The 19,427-nt window shown below is 40.6% G+C and overlaps 1 protein-coding gene across 8 annotated transcripts in view; it reads right to left on the bottom strand.

Moving 5' to 3' along the window:
* Window positions 1-19,427, bottom strand: part of PTK2 (protein tyrosine kinase 2) — a 325,228-nt gene that overhangs the window by 140,878 nt on the left and 164,923 nt on the right. For all 8 annotated transcript variants that reach the window (XM_023514953.1, XM_023514950.1, XM_012807025.2 and 5 more), the window contains 3 exons: window positions 12,153-12,293; window positions 11,545-11,622; window positions 3,211-3,318 (listed from right to left, as the gene is read on the bottom strand). In XM_023514953.1, the coding sequence (XP_023370721.1) occupies window positions 3,211-3,318; window positions 11,545-11,622; window positions 12,153-12,293 (327 nt within the window). The remainder of the gene's footprint in view (window positions 1-3,210; window positions 3,319-11,544; window positions 11,623-12,152; window positions 12,294-19,427) is intronic.

Here is a 19,427-nt window from a genome sequence, read left to right as displayed (position 1 = left end):
TACATTGAGCCACAGGCACTGCCCCTAATGTGAAGTTTGTATTCACTATCCATCGTAATTTTTCTACTGTTACAGAAAATTAGCACAATTTCATTATTTTTAGGACACATAGCATTTTTAAACCAAAAGGCTTAGATATAAAGGCTTTTCGATATAAAATCTCTTGTTCAATATTGATAAACTTCCTAAAGATCTATCTTTAAGTGTTATCAAGGAGAACATAAAAGCTGTATTTTATTTTCAAATGTAGATGCATCCAAATTCATATAGTTATTCATAATTTTTTCTAAATGAACTTCTCTTACTTGCATTATCCTAAATATTATTTGAAGGGTAACAAAAAGAGGAGAGTTTTGAAATGATGCCACAATCTTTCTACCAAGATATATGCAGGAAATTTCAATTTGCAAAAAATTTTTGGTATTACATGGAATTTGTTTGATCACAAGTTAAAAGACATCCTAGAGCAGCAGTTCTCAACCTGTGGGTTGTGACCCACAGGAAATGTATTATAGGGCCACAGCATTAGTAAGGTTGAAACCCACTGCTCTAGAGCCTCAGATGTCACCAAACTCAAAGAATCAAAGGGCAGGACACTGACGTGTCTGCCTAAATGAGGGCACTGAAAAACCCAGAGAAGTGGCTGCCACAGGCCAAAGAATCCTAGTGTGCTGACCAGGAACAGAGATGTTCTCAATGATGTATGTATATATAAGAAAAACTGGGTCACCAGACTGTTCAGATTCTTTCATATGTGAATATACTGTATCTTTCAGAAAAGATCATATTATGCAAACTTATCAAATGGTCACTTCTTATGCCTCTTCTTGTTTTTAATCTCTGTTGCCTGATTGATTAAGAACACAGGCTTTGGACCCAGACTGAGTACAAATCCCATCTCTACTGATTACTATTACTTTCGCCAATTTCTGTGCTTTAGTTTCTCCACCTACAGAGAAGAGTTAACCAATATACCGTGTTTCCCCGAAAATAAGACCTACCCCAAAAATAAGCCTAGCAGGATTTCCATGCATTTGTTAAATATAAGCCCTACCCCAATAATAAGACCTAGTGATGGGTGTGGCTATGCAGCGTATCTGCGGTAAAGAAGACTGGAATACCTTTTCTCTGCCACAGCTCCTTTCTCTGAGCTGTTTGCACTTGCGCGGGTGCAAGTGTGGTAACCATGGTCACAGGCATCCTACTGCGCACATGCGAACAGCTAGGGGAAAGAAGTTCACGCATCACTAGTGCCAGCCCCACCAACAAGGTCAGCTCCCCCTGCCAGGTTCCAGAAGAAGATGACTTAACTGTATTTGAATAAATGTAGATTGTTGTATTATACTTAATAAAAATAAGACATCCCCTGAAAATAAGCCCTAGTGTGTCTTCTTGAGAAAAAATAAGACAGTGTTTTATTTTTGGGGAAACACAGTATATCAAAGTACCTACTTTTTGTGATTATGAGATTAAGACAGTTCTCTTGACTTCTGTGTAAATGACAAAGAGCAGCATGTGCAAGGAAGTTTGAGTTACGCTGCTGTTATTACCTAAAGAATGCCATGTACAACAGAGTCTTGAAAAAGGATACAGCTCACAGGACACACACAGACACGTACTGCATAATGACGTCCAGTCAGGGATGGACCACATGAGATGGTGGGCCCAAACGACTATAATGGAGCTAAAAACTCCTATGGCCTTGTGATAGGTCCCAGGTGTCCTGACACTATAATGTGACAAATCACTCATGTGTTTCTGGTGATGCTAATGAAAAAAACCTACTATACTGCCAGCTGCATCAAAGTATAGCCCGTACAATTACGTACAGCACATAGTATTTGATAATAAACTGTCACTGATCTACATAGTTACTATATTTCACTGTTACTTTAGAGTGTATACCTTATATTTATTTTTAAATAAGGTATTCCAAAAGAGGCCCCCAGCATCAGAGGAGACGACACCCCCATTTGTGTTACTGCACCTGAAGAGCGGAAGGGTAAGATGCACAGATAGAGGTGGCAGTGCGGGTGATCCCAACCCTCTCACAGGCCTAGCTTCATGTGTCTATGTGTCTTCATTTCTACCAAAAATGTTTAAAAAGTAAATAGAAAACCTTACTTTAAAAAATTTTTTAATTATCTTTTTTTTTTTTAAGAGATAGAATCTCACTCTGTTGCCCCGGCTGGAATGCAGCAGCACAATCACAGCTCACTGTAACCTTGAACTCCCAGCCTCAAATGATACTCCTGCCTCAGCCTCCTGACTTGCTAGGACTATAGATGTGTGCCACTACACTTGGCTAATTTTATATTTTTTATGTAGAGACAGAGTCTTGCTATGTTGCCCAGGCTAATCTTGAAGACCCTCCCTTAATGCTCCTGCCTCACCCTCCTAAAGAGTGGGGATTATAGATATGAGCCACTGTGTCCAGCCTAAAACTTCAAAAATAAAAAAAGTGTAAAGAATAAGGATATAAAGAAAATACTTTGTATAGCTGCACAATGTGTTTGTGTTTTGCTATTACAAAAGAATCAAAAAGTAAAAAAAAATTAAAACTTTATAAAGTAAAAGTTATAGTAAACTAAGGTTGATTTATTATTGAAGAAAGATTAAAAAAAAATCAGGATAGCCTAAATATCAGTATCACTGTTTATCATCTAGAATAGTGTATAGTGATGTCCTAGGCTTTCACATTTACTCACCACTTAACTCACTGCCTCAACAGAGCAACTTCCATTCCCACAAACTCCACTTACGCTAAGTGTCCTATACAGGTGTATCATTATTTTAACTTTTGTATTATATACATACAAGTATGTGTACTACTTTGTTACAACTGCCTACAACATTCAGAGCACAGTAATACACTGCATAGCCCAGGTGTACAGTAGGCGACACCATCCAGGTTTGTGTAAATGCACTCTGTCTGTTACCATGACCAAGAAGTTGCCAAGCTGTGCATTTCTCTGATTCCCTTGGTGTTTCATCATCATCTTTCATTATCTTCAGAATAATGCTATTGGTTTAGTTTTAAAGTCTCTTGTCCCATTCTTGGAGATAATTAACGATTATTATTTGTAACATAACCCTTATTATATATGAGAAAATTGTGATTCTGATGATCTGTGAAAACTTCATCCTTACCCTAAAGAGGAGTCATTATTTCTAAAATACACCGTTCTGGCTTTCCCAAGATTTCCTTACCTCTGGTGCGCCGGCTATTTTCAGCTGTAGCATTCCTTTTCTATCTTTGTCTTCGCTGTTTGAGTACTGAATGGTCTGTACTTGATTGAAGTCAGCTAGATGTGTGGGCTTTGGAAAGGAAAAGAAAAAATGTTTAGGACATAGATTTAAGACTCATTTCATCTACTCAATGAACTGTTCTGTAAAATCCTCACAGTCTTGAAGACATCCTCCCTCAGACTAAAGGTCTGGGGGAAAAGACTACTTCTCCATGTAGCTCCCATGGAGTGGCCAAGTCGCCCTCCCCTGCACTTCTCATTTGGGGACGTGTCTGCTCAGCCCACTTACATGTGTAAGACCCACACATATGAGGTGGGTGAATGAAAGGACAGTTACCAGAGACAGAAGACACAAGACCAACAAAGGAAGGAGGTAGAAGCAAACCCTGACTCGACTCACTTGTTAGCTCAGAGGCAGGAGCTTTATGGAATTCTTATGAGTGAACATTTCGCTTCCATTCCCATAGAGGAAGAGAGTCAGGCTTACTCCCCACATGCCCTGAGCTAGAAGTTGTTTGTGAAACCCACTGAAGTTCTATAGCATAATGGAGCTAGGGATACAGTAAGTATGCAAAGGACCCTTCCCATGTAGACTGACCTCTTAGGACATGCCAAGAGAAATTATGGCCATTATCCTAAGAAAAAGAAACTCTTTTTTCTTCTTAAAAACAAAAAATATGGCTTCACATAGTGTTTCACACCTGCAGTCCCAGCACTTTGGGAGGCCAAGTGGAAGGATCACTTGAGGCAGGAGCTCAAGACCATGTATCACAAGATCTCATTTCTACCAAAAGAGAAAGAAAAATTAGCTGGGCACAGTGGCAAATGCCTGTAGTCACAGCTACTTGGGACACTGAGGCAGGAGGACATCTTCAGTCCAGGAGTTTGAGGCTGTAATGACCTATGATGATGCCATTGTACTCTCCCCTAGGCATCATAATGAAACTATGTCTCAAAAAAAAAGAAAGAAAGAAAAGAAATATACACATTTTCTACCATTTCATGATAATCACTTTGCACATGACAATTCCTACACATTTCTTCAAAACAATGAGCTTGGTTAAGACCACTCTCTTAGAATACCAAGACAGATGATGCCATGGGGACTGAGATGGAATTGACATTCAGAAAGAAATTTAAACTCTGCTGCCCTTCCCAGGAAAGCATCTTCCTACTTTTTAAATTTTATTTTTATTTTTGAGACACAGTCTCACTTTTTGTTACCCTCTGGAGTGTCATGGTGTCCTAGCTCACAGCAACTTCAAACTCTTGGGCTCAAGTGATTGTCCTGCCTCAGCCTCCCAAGTAGCTGGGACTACAAGCACCCACCACAACGCCCAGCTACTTTTAGAGATGAGGTCTCGCTTTAGCTCAGGCTGGCCTCCAACTCCTGAGCTCATGCAATCCACCAGCCTTGGCCTCCCAGAGTGCTCAAATCACAGGCCTGAGCCATCACGCCTGGTCCTTTCCTGATTTATTTTAAAGGACATGTGTGTTCTGTGGGCCTTGTGCCTTCCCCTTGGAGGCCACAGGCAACCCCCTGCCCACCCAGCCCTAGGCTTCTCTGCAGCATGCCATATGGCCCCTCTACAAGCTCTCCTCTCTCAGCCTCAGGGATGTCCTGCCTCTTGGGGTTTCCTACCATCCTCCAGATCTCTCTCACAGTTCTTCCCATTGGCATCTCCCTTATTCACTTTACTGTGTAAGAGCCACAGGGCTGTGTGCTGGGCCCTGCTCTTCCCTTTAGCTTAGCTGTGCCGTGGCAGAACAAACACCATCCAGCCCTACGGTGCTTAGTATCTACGGAGTCCTATGGTGCTAACCAGCTCTACCCTGACCTCTCACTGGAACTTAGATTCATGCATCCGATTTCCTAAATGATATTGCCACATAGACATGTGGGAGATCGTCACCCTAGTCAACCAGATTCCTGAGCCCAAAGATGAAGATGTCAGCAGTTATTCCCTCTTTTCCTTAACCCCATTATCCAATTTCTCCACAAGCTCTGGCAGCCTCAGTTCCAAGTATATCCAAATCCATACATTTCTTTCCATCTTCATGGTCATCACTCTAGTCTAGGCCACCCTAGGACTCAGCATCCTGTGATAGTTTCCCTTCATCCATGCTCATGCCTCTACTATACTGACCCTACCTGGGGCTGATGGAGATACTTTAAAATGTAAATCAGATCATCTGACTGCTCTACTTCAAAAGCCACAATGTAAAGCCCTGCACCCTGAAAGATTAATAGGACAACATCATCATTCATATGCTCAAGTCCCTACATGGCCTGTGCCCTGCCTGCCTCTCTTACTTAACTTCCTAGTACATAATCTCCATCTGTGCTCATCTAACTGAGGTAGAACCACTTCAAGGGGTGGGTGCTTTCTAGCTGACTAAAGAACAAGGGAAGTGAAAGAGGACCAAGGCTGCTATCTGTCACATGAGGGTTGGTTAACTCCTGTACAATGAAAACATGTCCCATGTCCTCAATGTCTTTCAAAAGCCCCATATTCATGTTGGTGGAAAAACGCAACTGATGTGTAACTCAGGGGATACTATGCTATGCTGTCTTTGAGTAGCCTGCCATGTTGGAAAACAACACCAGCAAAGGCAAAACATGCAACGGTATCTCGGTGGCCGACCGGTATACCCAACAGTCTGCATTTGCAGCTACTGCGTGGACGTATGTAACAGAGGACATCTGAGGCGCGTCAGTTGTGTTAATATTTGAAAGTCAGTCAAATGTTAAGTTGGTGGTGACACACACAATGAGGAATACTATCTGAACTAGCTCCTTTTACTGCAATCACATAATGTAAAAAAAATTCCAAATACAGTAAGAAATTTAGGCTATGGAAATTACCCACTGAACACATTTTATTTTTTTTTAAATAAGGCCTTTTACAATATTGTGGACGTAAATGGAGACCTTTATCCTAAGTGAAGAATCTAAAGAACAGAGAAACAATGCCACACATGTGGTGGTCCCTACTACACTGGAACTAACTGGTGAGTGCACATGTGCACAGAAGGAAGCAAAGTTCAACAGAAATCAAGGGGAAGGTGGAAGGAGGGAACGGATGAAACCTACTTAATGGGTACAGTGAATAGTATCTGAGTAATGGGCACGCTTATAACCCTGACTCAAGCATAACAAAATTGATACATGTAACCAAAACATTTGTGCTCCCATAATATTTTAGGAAAAATACATATTTTTCTACCTTACTCTGACATTTTCTCCAAAGTCAGCCACATATCTTCTTTTCCTTATCACTTCCCCACAAGACTTGTGTGAAGTGGCTTCTGGTTGCCTTCCTTCAAACTCAACACCATTACTAAGCAGGTGCATCTGACTACAATGCCTTTCAATGTATTGTTTCGAACTACTGAAAGAGATTGTTTGAAATTGTATGTGTAGGTGGATAAGATATTTTGTAATTTTAATTTGAAGATAGCAAAAGATAATTAAAAGTATCTCTTGTGAAGAGGACAGAGCGCAAGGGGCTAGTGCTGGCCACCTATGCCAAGTCAGACACACAGACATCCTCATATCACCCCACTGTATGTATGCAGCCCTTTCCTTGGTAAGATTATTTTTGTTAGTTATTTCCTTTCTTACATCCTATTTTACAACCAGAATGAAAGCCCCATAAGGGTGGGGTTACCCACAGTCACCTCCTCCTTGTTATTAAGTATGATCTTTGAAGTTGTTATGAATATAAGAAAAAAAATAGATTAAAAAATTGAAATAATCCTTTTCTTTGCTGACTATTATAACCAGAAAATCTAAGATATTAATAAAAAGAGACCTACTAAATAAAGTTGCTGAATATATGAAACATACTAATCAAGCATATTCCTTTATGTTCATGATATAAATTTTAAATTGGAAATGGCAAAAAAAAAAAAAAAAAACTACAACATTCACAGTAAGGCCCAAAACTATGTAATAGTTGTGAGTTAGCTTTATATGAACAATCTATATGAAAAAGACTGAAGTCTTGAAATATTACATAACATGTCCACTTTCACAAATTTAACACACAAGTTAAACTCCAACAAAATTTTTCACTAATTTAAAAAATGTGGCCAGGAACCATGGCTCAATCCTCATATTTTGGGAGTCTAAGGCAGGAGGATCTTTTGAGGCCAGGAGTTCAACACTAGTCTGGGCATTACTGAATCCCTGTCTCTCTAAAAAATTTAAAAAATTAACCAGGCCTGCTATTACGTGCCTACAGTCCTACCTACTCAGGAGGCTGAGGTGGGAGGATTACTTAAGCTTAGGAGTTTAAGTTACAGTGCATGATGATGATGTCACTACACTCCAGTCTGGGCAACAGAACATGACCCTATCTCAAAAATCAACAACAAAAAATTTAGTTTTGGAAGACTAAACATGACAGCCAGGAAAGAATACAAAAGAAACATAATATATAAAGTAAGTATACTAAAAAAGAAGATACTGGTACAGAGTACCAAACTGCAGTAATCTAATCTGCGTAGTATTGCTCCAAAAAGACACCTGAGTCGGGAGTAATGGAATGCAGTGGTTCTCAACCTTCCTCATGCCGCGACCCTTTAATATAGTTCCTTATGTTGTGGTGACCCCCCCCATTTTTATTTATTTAAAATAAATAAAATTATTTTCATTGCTACTTCATAACTATAATTTTTCTTCTGTTATGAATTGTAATGTAAATATCTGATATGCAGGAGACCCCCAAAGGGGGGTTGAGAACTGCCGGACTAGGGGAATTGGATGTAGATTATGGACGTGGTGGTTCAAGTCAGAGGTAAGTGATACATTTTGTTGGCACAATTAGCTACTCATCAGTAATATAAACTATATATTAGGAATATAAACTAATATAAACTATAACAAAAACAATATAACAACTATAATAACTAACATTTTCTAAGTTCTTTCTTTGTATGTAAATAGCCACATGGCAGCCGAAAACCCGTATATTCCCTTTCCGTTCTCCCACCATTTCCTAGCTTGTCGTGTATTCTTTCCAAAAATCGGGACTTTTTTAAAACGCCGCAGGATGTGGGACAAATTGTTAGAAAGTGGGGCTGTGCCGCCAAAAGTGGGAAGTCTGGTCACCTTTGGCAAGAGGATCGCTTGAGCTCAAGAGTTTGAGGTTGTCGTGAGCTATGATGTCACTGTACCCTACCAAAGGTGACAAAGTGAGACTTTTTCTCAGAAAACAAACAAACAAACATACAAACAATAGACTGCAAATATAACCTAAGGGTTGGTTCAAACTGAAAAATTCACAATGTCAGAGTTTTTTGGAGAGGTTACGCCAACACTCTCATCACCATCAAAGCCCAGAAGCTGCAGTGCTCCACTTGGTGCCAGCACTTTCTTCTGTGCGTCTCCCCAGTAGCTATTCTAGTAGATGTGCCAGTGTCACACTGCACCACTCTGAGGCCTATGAGGCTGAACAGCTTTTTGTTTTATGTTCTGGCTATTTGGTTATCTTCCACAGGCTGTCTGTCCTTTTTTAATGATATATTGTCATTCGTTATCCTGGACTAAGAGACCATTGCAAATACATGGCTTGCCTTTCTAGTACCTTTTTTTTTTTTTTTTTGAGACAGAGTATCACTTTGCCACCCTCAGTGGAATGCCCTGGTATCATAACTCACAGCAACTTAAATTCTTGAGTTTAAGTGATTTTCTTGCCTCAGCCTCCTGAGTAGCTGGGACTACAGGTGCCTACCACAACCAGTAGCCTTTTTTTTTTTTTTTTTGAGACAGGCTCTTGTTCAGGCTGCTCTGAAACTCCTAAAAGCAGCCTGCCTGCCTCAGCCTCCCAGAGTACCAGGATTACAGGCATAAGCCACCATGCCCAACCCACACAGAAAGAAAGATTTTAGGGCTGGGTGTGATGGCTCACGTCTCTAATCCCAACACTCTAAAAGGCTGAGGCCAGTGGATTGCTTGAGCTCAGGAGTTCCATACCAGCCTCACCAAGAGCAAGATCCCATCTCTAAAAAAGTAGCCAAGTGTTGTTGAGGATGCCTATAGTCCTAGCTACTTGGGAGGCTGAGGCAAGAATATCATTTGAGCCCAAGAGTTTGAAGTTGCTGTGAGCTATGACACCATGGCACTCTACCCAGGATGTCAAAGTTAGACTGTCTCAAAAAAAAAAAAAAAAAAAGTTTCTTATTTCAATGTAGTCCAGTTTACCACAATTTTCTTTTAGAGTTACCACGTTTTATGTCCTGTTTAAGGAATCTCTGCCTATTCTGAAGTTATAAAAATATTCTCCTATATTTAAGAGCTCATCATTTTCACCCTCCATATGTAGATCTAACTCCATCTAGAATTGATGTTTGTCACGGTGTGTGATAAGGGTCAACAGTCATTTTGTTTTCCTCTGTGAATATCCAGCTGACCCAGTAGCATTTCCTGAAAATTTTATCAAGAATGACAGAAGTCAGGATAGTGGTCATCCTTGGGATGTGGAACTAATAACTAATAAGATGAGTCTGTGTAAAGTCAGCAGCCAACATGTGACTTGGAAAAAATTATAACAATAACGGAAAGCACAATGACTTCCTTGATATGTAGACAGACTTATAAATTGATAAGAAAATGACAGACGTATTGATAAAACAGGCAAAGTATATGTCATGAGCGGTTGATTCACAGAAGTGGGAAAAGACATAGCCAGGATGTGAAAGAAAACATGTTTAAATTCACTGGATGCTTGCTTTATAGGAAATTGAGCAAAAAGAGTAACAAGAATTATCTTGTACCTATTAAAATGAAAAAATTAAAAGAGTTATCAAATGAGTAGGCAAATAGTACTCTCACATACTGCTGGTGAAAACATGAAGCTTCATAGCCTTTCTGAAAAGAAATCTGGCAACTTCTTTAAAAATTACCACTATGTGAATGGATCACACCATTTCATCCTTGGAAATCTCTTCTGTAATGAGAAACGGCAATAGTACATAGATAAATACAAAAGAATATTTACTATGTCACTGTCTTGGGGTAGAAATCTGAAAGCATATGTCCTCTACACAGTGCTATTGGGCCCTTAGAGAGAAAAGGGACAGAGCCAGGGTGGAATTAAAGGAATTTCTACCAGGTTCAGAGTGACATACCTAATACCTAGGCTACAGAACAGGCTGTCCAGTGGTGACCCCATTCTGAATAACAAAACAGAACATGGAGAGAAAAAGCAGAATAGTGACAGAGCCACTTACACTGGTATGGGGGACACAACCTCCCTGCGCAGTTCTGCCTTTCATCTTATACTCATCAGTGTATGATATAACATATATGTTCCATGTATGTGTATTATGCTTTTATGAGACAGGGTCTTACTATGTTGCCCAAGCTAGAATGCAGTAGTGTGACAACAGCTCACTGTCACCTTCAACTCCTGGGCATAAGTGATCCTCCTGTCACTGCCCTGAGTAGCATGGCTCATAACACCATGCCTGGCTACTTTTTTTAAATTTTTGCAGAGATGCAGTCTTACTATGTTGCCCAGATTGGTCTTGAACTGCTGACCTCAAATGACCCACCTGCCTTGGCCTCCCAAGGTGCTGGGATTACAGGGTGAGCCACTGTTCCACTTGTATTCTGTATACTTGATTATAAGCTACATAAAGGCAAGAATTTCTGTTTTATTTCTTGTTGTATTTCAACACAGTGCCTGGTACCAAGCCGGTGCTCAATAATACTTGCTCCAAGAATGAGAGAGGAATCACAGGACAAGGTTAGTCCCTCTGCTGAGAAGTCGACAAAGGAAGAAAGAAAGATTTGGTGTGGTGGTTAGAAATAAGATGGGTTTTAATCTGATGGACATGTTTCTCAGTAAGATAAGACTAGGAGGATATGAACCTAATACTGATACACCCAAGTCACATACAGAGCTTAAACACAAAAATACTTCAACCAGCGGTTCTCAACCTTCCTAATGCCACAGCCCTCTATAATATATTTCCTGTAGGTTGAGACCCACAGGTTGAGAACCACTGACTTAAACTGTCCCCAGGCAAACTTGCAGCAACCCTATCCTGGTCTTATTAACATCTATATGATTTGTATAATTCCTTTTCTTCCAAAAATGAAGAATTTTGAAGAATTCCAACTGGGGCCTAGATTTTCTCTTACTTGCCCTATTCTTCAGCAACAAATGCTGTGCAATGGAAAGATTTAATTACAGAATGATGTCTTCTCCAAAAGAGTATCCCATTTCCTTAATTTGATTCCTCTTGTCTAAAGCCAAGTTCTGAGACTTCACAGAAGCAGACTTACATTGCAGCCCTTGTCTGTTAAGTAACTGATTCCTTCTTCTGGGCCGATCGCCAGTTCCACTGAAATAATCCAGCTTGACTTTTGATGGTTGTGAAAACAAGGGAGGATAGAGATGCCAGAAGGAAAAAGGAAACATTTTAGACAAAGAGTCATGGATATATTAAAGGAGCAAGGAGGGGATGGCTTGCTTTGCTATTAATCTATCTAGCCAAATATGATAAAACATTCATAACTTCATCTACCCAGGATCTGTTCAGCCTACACAGAGATGCACTGTGCTTATTCCAACATGCCCTGAATCAACTGTTCCTTTAAAATTATTATTTGAATATGTAAACCAACCCTCAGAGAAGTGTTAATTAATAAATCATAGGGCTGGAATAAGCAAACCAAATTGTAAAACATAGATATGCTATTTTTAAAAAGATTATTTTATTCTCACATTTTTTTTTGTATTTTGCCCACTGTAAAAATGACACAATGATATTTTGTTATTACAAAATGGGATATATTAGCTTTCATTCTATTGGAAATTTAGATATAGTAATAGATAGGGAAAATCAGAAGACATCAAACTAGCCCAATATTCTCCATGTCCCCATACTTACACCGAGAGCACACTTGAAACATTCTTTATCAAATCTGTACACTGGAGAGAGGATCTCAAAGAATTTCAGAATACTTTCTTCTCTGTTGAGGTTGGCAAACTGTCTAAATGTTTGTTGGATCAGTTTTCTTAGTGTTTTGGCCTGCATGATAAAATGAAAAAACATCTTTTTTTAGAGTCAGCAATGCATAAAGACCACAGCAACAATAGTACCCACCATTTAATACCCCGTGAAATGCACATTACTATAAAATATCATACTTGTCAAATAACCATAAATTTATTTAACAAGGCTTTTTATAACGGTAGTAAAACACACAACATAAAATTTACCATCATAACCATTTTTAACTATATAGTTCATACACAGAGCTTTATTTTTTTTTTTTTTTTGAGACAGAGCCTCAAGTTGTCACCCTGGGTAGAGAGCCACGGCATCACAGCTCACAGCAACCTCCAGCTCCTGGGCTCAAGCGAGTCTCCTGCCTCCACCTCCCAAGTAGCTGGGACTACAAGCGCTTGCCACAACACCCGGCTATTTTTTGGTTGCAGCTGTCATTGTTTTGACGGGCCCGGGCTGGATTCAAACCCACCACTCAGGTGTATGTGGTTGGCGCCTTAGCTATTTTGAGCCAAAGGCATGGAGCCAGCTTTATTTCTTCAGCGGAAATTTGTACCATATATGTTCATGTACTAGAAACAAGGATGAAGGTACAAAGGTACTGGCATATTCCACATTAGAAAGGAAAGTGACAAACCTCTCCAAACAACAAAAACCAAAAACTTTAGAAGACCACGATTCTTGGTCCAAAAAATAAAACTACTAACATTATTCTTCAGAAATGATTAAAGATACATGCAAAGATTCAGCAATAAGATTTACTGTAGGAGTGCTTGTATTGACATATGGACGGGTTACATAAATCATATTCTATCTGGGCTGCCCTGAAACTGTCCTGTAGAACTAATTTACTGACATTAAAACCCATACCATATTGTTAAATGAAAAAGGGTGATGACACCATCAGTGTGTATAATACAGATGCCTCTGAAAGGAGAGAACACACATGTGAGCTGTGGGGAACACACAGCAGTGCTCCTGTGAAGAAGATAAACAATACTTTGTTTTCCCTGTGTAGTGAAATGATAGGTAGTCTTCCAGTCCTTTTTTGCAAGACTACCTATTTAGTTTTCTACTTACACACCTGCATCTGCACAGTGGAGGGAAGTGTGCTGTGCAGGCAGCAAGCCCCCAGTCCTCAGTACAGGAAGCAGCCTGGGGAAGCCAGTGGTCAGAGCTAAGTAACGAGGTCTGAGGAAAAGGAGCCAGAGAACCCAGACCATGGGAAACACTCGGCACTGACCCAGAAGAGACGCCAAGTCCTTGGTGGCTTTGTGCAGGAGTGACACCATTTGACATAGGTTTTAACAGGGATATTCAGGCTGCTGTGTTGTGAACAATGAGATAGGAGCCAGAGAGAACAAGTAGGAGACTACCAGAATAATCCAGGCAGGAGGTAATAGCTTGCAGAAAGAAGGAAGAAGGTAAGATGTGGTCAGATTCTAATTTACTCTGAAAAGAGAACCAACAAAATCTGGTAACTAGTTAAGAGTTGCCACTGAACTGAAATAGCAAGAACTCCAGCAGAAGTGTCAAGCAGGTTTCTGGATGTAAGCAGCCACTGGAGTTTAAGGGGTAGGTCCTGGGTAGCTCTGCACACAGAGGAGGGATCAAACCCAGGTGATCATAGGACCGGGAGACAGGGTACAGAGAGCAGCCAGGGGCCCAGGCTGAGGTGTGGCTCCCAAGGTTAAGTACAAGGTGATGCAGGAGGGCATGACATACTCTGGATGGGATTGTGGTGACAGGTGACAGCCTATCTAGATTGGCTTGAAGGTCCCAGTGGGGTCTTAGGGGTAGTAGAAAGGTACCTCACTCTCTGTGGTGGTCAGAGAGTGGGATGGTGGTCAGAGAGTGGGATGGTGGTCAGAGAGTGGGATGGTGGTCGGAGAGTGGGATGCACACAATCAGGGAGGCAGAGTCAAGATTTCTTGGTAGGTAAGTGTTCAACAAGCCAAGAGAGCAGAACACTGGAGAATTACCTAAGCCATGTGATTTTTATTTTAGAAAGGGTGCTCTGTTCTCGCAAACTAAGTGCTGGGAGAGCATGTAAGACAGAAACTAAAATGATCAGTCAGGCCACCATCAACAAGCCAAGCAAGAAACACCAGTGGCGTGGCCCCAAGGTGTGGTGAAGAAGAGCAACGGGCACCTTTGGGACAGGTGGACAATTCCATATGGGACAGCAGCGAAGCAGGAATTCAGGATAATAACAGAGTTCTGTACAGAACAAATGGGGAAAAAAGGGGTGGGCTTGGAGAAGAGAATAAAGTCATGTTAACTTTGGACAATGTGAACCAGCAGGATGGTCCAGACATCCAGATCCAAGTCTGGAGTTTGGCAGAGGGTCGGGGTGGCAGAGAAATTTCAGAGTCATGAGCTTAAGTACTCACATACGTGGAACTAGATGGCACCTGCAAATAAAATGAAGACGGCTAATGCCAGGGAGGCTGGCCAATGATAGAGGGTGGAAGAAGAAAATTACAGATGGTTCAAAACCACCTGTCAGACCTCGTCAGACCTAAAATAGATTGAGCAAAAGCCCTGAACACCTTAATTATAGCTTTAGATCAAAAGAATCTCAACTGAAGAGAAATAAAATGGGTTCAAGGTTAACAAAGCTTACCACAAAGATAAATGAGCTGCTCAGCTTCGCATGCTCTGTAAAGTATTGGGAAGCATATTTTTGGGAATGCTTATATAAGAGGTGCCCAAGAGCCCAGAGTGTGAAACAGGCCAATCTCATCCCAGGGCTAACCCTGACAGCATTTAATAGTTGTTTGGCTCCAGGCTTTCCAAACGTTTTCTGTGATCACCTTGCGGATCTGTCTACCAGGACTGGGCAGACTGGACAAAGAGATTCAAGTATATCTGCAGCAGCCACAGGACGCTTTTCTCATTACTAATCAATTCAACATCCTGGGAGTTTGTGGAATGTAAATCAGTTGCTAAGATCTAAAGTCCACCACACTCTGGACTCAGAACAAACCCACTAAGGCAATTCTATTCTGTGATTGACACTTGGAATGCACTGAAGAATCAACAGATACCTTATTCTCAAGAAACTAAGAGGAGTGCTGGAAAAAGAGCTTTCTGATTTTCATTCACCGCTATAATTCTGTGGGCAAAGTGTTGTCAGGCACTGACTGAAACACACATACACAACATGATGCTGGGAAAGGTATCTGTAGACCCTTGCAGGAAAATATCCTGCACAATGACCCTTACTATGTAGATATTTTTCATATATTCTATCTGTGAGCAAACAGAGACTCAGAAGGATTGGGTGACAATGAATGTGGAGGTAGATGAGCTAGGATTCCAAGGCAGAACTGCTTGAGCTCTTTTTACCAACTGTGACCATTTCGAGCACCAACTTACTCCAAGATGTTCTTCTAGACAGCACCAGGAAGAAACAACTACCACATCCTATGGGTCATCTCATCTTGAATGTATTTTTAAACACAGAACTTATATAGGTGAAAAGAAAACCAAAGTCATCTCTTTAATGGTAAGAGAGGAGTGTGGACCACAGCTGAACATCAGTTATGTGCTGAAAAATGAGTAACTGCGTGACTCTGCCACAACAACTTGGATTCTGGCATGCTCTCAGTAGCCTAGACTAACAAAAACGGTTTCTACCCTGTGGCTAAATAATACTTCACTTCTGGCTCGGTGCCCACAGTTCAGTGGTTAGGCTGCCAGCCACATGCACTGGGGCTGGCGGGTTCAAACCTGGCCCAGGCCAGCTGAACAACAATGACAAAAACAACAACAATAAAAAATAGCCAGGCCCTGAGGCAAGCACCTGTAGTCCTAGCTACTTGGGAGGCTGAAGCAAGAGAATTGCTTAAGCTCAAGAGTTTGAGGTTGTCACGGCTGGGCTGAGCTGAGATGCCACGGCACTCTACCAAGGGCAACATAGTGAGACTCTGTGTCAAAATAATAATAATAATACTTCCCTTTCTAGCATGCAAGAAGGAATATACTTCAGACTTGACTTCTAACATCCTAGCACAGAACATGCTTGCCTCAACACAATATTCTGACCGTGTCTTCCACCAGCAAGTAAAACAGGTTGAGCACAAGCCCTGAACACCTTAAAACTCATTATTCAAGTATTACGATACAGCAAATTAGAATAGAGTAGCAGCTGCAAAGAGTGGTTGTCAATTAAGCTCATGAACCAGAACACAATGGCAAATCATTTTTATTACTATTAACAGTAAGTTGATATGTTTATTTATGACTCTAAGAGGAGTATTTTAGGTAAGTACTGACATGCAAAGCTGAAAAACTGTACAAAAGAGGTACAGATAAGAAGCTAATTCTCTGTGTTCTCGAACAACTACTTGCTTTCAAACTACTGGCAATAACACTACAAAGTTACATCCATTTGTTACCTAAAATATAAAATACTCTACGAAGCAGAAGAAATAGAAGTTAAGGAACTAGAATCCCCCCTTGAGCTTCAAACACAGATACATCTATGTGCCTAGCAAGTATGGATTTCCTACAGACATCTAAAATCTGACATGCCACTGATATTCCAGCTGCGCTACTTACTGACCCTGCCCTAATGGACCCTGACAATGCCCTACACCTGACAAGGCTGCCAACCTATCACTCGGAACCTACTTCTTCCCCTTCCCCTTGACCTCCATATTCTCACGACACCTAAAGTTCAGTATTTACATAGGGGAACAGATCACGGTCAACCCACCCAATTCGACTTCTACTTCACTGTTGTGTTCTATCTTTGACTTCTAGAACGAGTGACCACTGTAATGTATGAGGCAGAAACCTGAGGCCAACCCTGCATTTTCTTCTCCCTACTCCCACATCAGACTAATATAAATCCTGTAAGACATCATATTCTTAACATCCTTCAAATGCAATCCAATAATGCTCTACTGTTTCCTTTAAAGTCAAGTCCTCAATTCCCCTTGCAACAATGTCTCCTGATGGCTAAGAAATAGTGTGCTATTCCACTACAAGAGGGATTGAAGCCATCAACCCTGTGCTAAATAAAGCCAGTCCTCTTTTCCTCAGCCAAAACTCTTCTTAGAAATGAAATGTGTGGTAATAAAGAACTAAACTGCTCACTTTGATTAACCTGCTGGAAAAATCTGGAGTAACTGCACAGATGTGTTTGAAAACAAGCTCTGATTTTATTATATTTGGTTCAACTACATGAACGTGGGGAAATGTGTTAAGTTTTCTATAGGCTGCTTTACCTGACTCATCCTTGTACATATTACCAAGCTAGGAACCAAGAAGTCACAGTGATGAACAACCAATCACTAAGCAGCCAGAAGAGAGTTCGTTTCCTGTGGACACAGAAACAACTCCCTTGCTCCCCACCAACTAAAGTGGGATCTTTTGTCAGGAGTGTACCCATGCTTTTTTATGATCTGTGCTTAAATGCGACCACCAGAGAGAGCTATTAGTTCCAAACCTGTATTCAACGTTGGACAAAAACTAAAAAATTTCTGCTGTGTGAAAGCAGCTCCAAAATTAGTTTTAATGAGAAGTACATCTTAAAAAGCGTTAGTTCTTTTCTAATTACTCAGGGAAGAAAAAATTCCAATATGATCTAACATCCTACAACATTGTGACATCTTTTTTTTTTTTTTATTGGAGACAGAGTCTCACTATGTCACCTTGGGTAGAGTGCTGTGCTGTCACAGCTCACAGCAACCTCAAACTCTTGGGCTTAAGCAATTCTCTCGCCTCAGCCTCCTGAGTAGCTGGGACTACAGATGCCCGCCACAATGCCCGGCTGGTTTTTGTTATTGTTGTTGTTATTGTTGTTGTTGTAGTTGTCATTGTTTTCGGTAGGCCTGGGCTGGGTTCAAACCCGCCAGCCCTGGTGTATGTGGCTGGCGCCCTAGGTGCTAAGCTACAGGCACCCAGCCACATCTTAACATCTTGATAGTAATCAATATACTTCCTGAACTAGTAGAAACAAGCAAGAGGGTTTTACACTGTATTTCAAGTTTTAATACCTGCATTGTGTTTGCCTAAATTTAGAAAACTGGGCATCTATCTACACACACTACGTATATATGTATGTATTTCAGAATATTACGAGGATACAAACGTTTAGTTACATGAATTGCTACTGCGCATTTTGAGTCAAAGTTGTAAGTGTGCCCATCACCAAGATAGTGTGCACTGAACCCAATAGGTGTGGATCTATAACCCCAGCCCCACTTAGTTTCGGAGGATTTTTACTACCATATGTGCACAGGAGTGCTGACTGATTAGTTCCAATTTAACAGTGAATACATGTGGGGTTTGTTTTTCCATTCTTGTGATACTTCACTTAGAAGAATGGTCTCCAGTTCTATTTAAGTTGTTACATAAGATATTAGTTCAACCATTTTTCTATGGCGGAGCAGTAGCACTCCATGGTATACACATACGACATTTTATCAATCTTCTCCCCGACTGATCAGTGCTTGGGTTGTTTCCACATTTTTGTGACTATAGTTATGCTGCTATAAACTTTCCAGTGCAAGGGTCTTTTTTTGTTTGTTTTCCTTCCAGTAAATATCCAAGAGTGGGAATGCTGGTAGGTCTACTTTTCGTTTTTTGAGGTATCTCCACACTACTCTCCATAAAATTTCTACTAGTTTGTAGTCCTAACCACCAGGTGTAAGTATTCCTTTCTTTCCACATCCACACCAGCATCTACCGTTTTGAGACTTTTGTATAAAAGCCATTCTCACTGGAATTAGGTGATAGCTCACTGTGGTTTTGATTTGCATTTCCCGGTTAGAGATGTTGAGCATTTCCCCCTATGTTCACTGGGCATTATCTTCTTTGGAAAAGCTGCTGTTCATGTCTTTTGCCCACTTTTTAATGGGGCTGTTGATGTTTTCTTGCTGCTCTGCTTCATAGTTTCTGCTTATTAGCCCTTTATCAACTGTGCAGCATTCATACAGGATGTCTATTTGCTCTGTTGATTGTTACCTTGGCCATGCAGAAGCCCTTTAACTTAATCAGGTCCCATTTATTTTTGTTATTCCTGGGATTGTTTTGGGGTCGTCTTCATCAATTCTTCACCTAGGTTAATTTCTGTTAAAGAGTTTTTTCTACTTCTTCTTTTTTTTTTTTTTTTTTTTTTTTGATCTAGAGTCTCACTTTGTC

This window comes from Otolemur garnettii, unplaced genomic scaffold, assembly GCF_000181295.1.
Source record: "Otolemur garnettii isolate 467f Iridium unplaced genomic scaffold, OtoGar3 scaffold00062, whole genome shotgun sequence".
NCBI lineage: Eukaryota > Metazoa > Chordata > Mammalia > Primates > Galagidae > Otolemur > Otolemur garnettii.
Note: the sequence above shows the minus strand (reverse complement) of the source record. Positions and strands in the feature narration are given on the sequence as shown.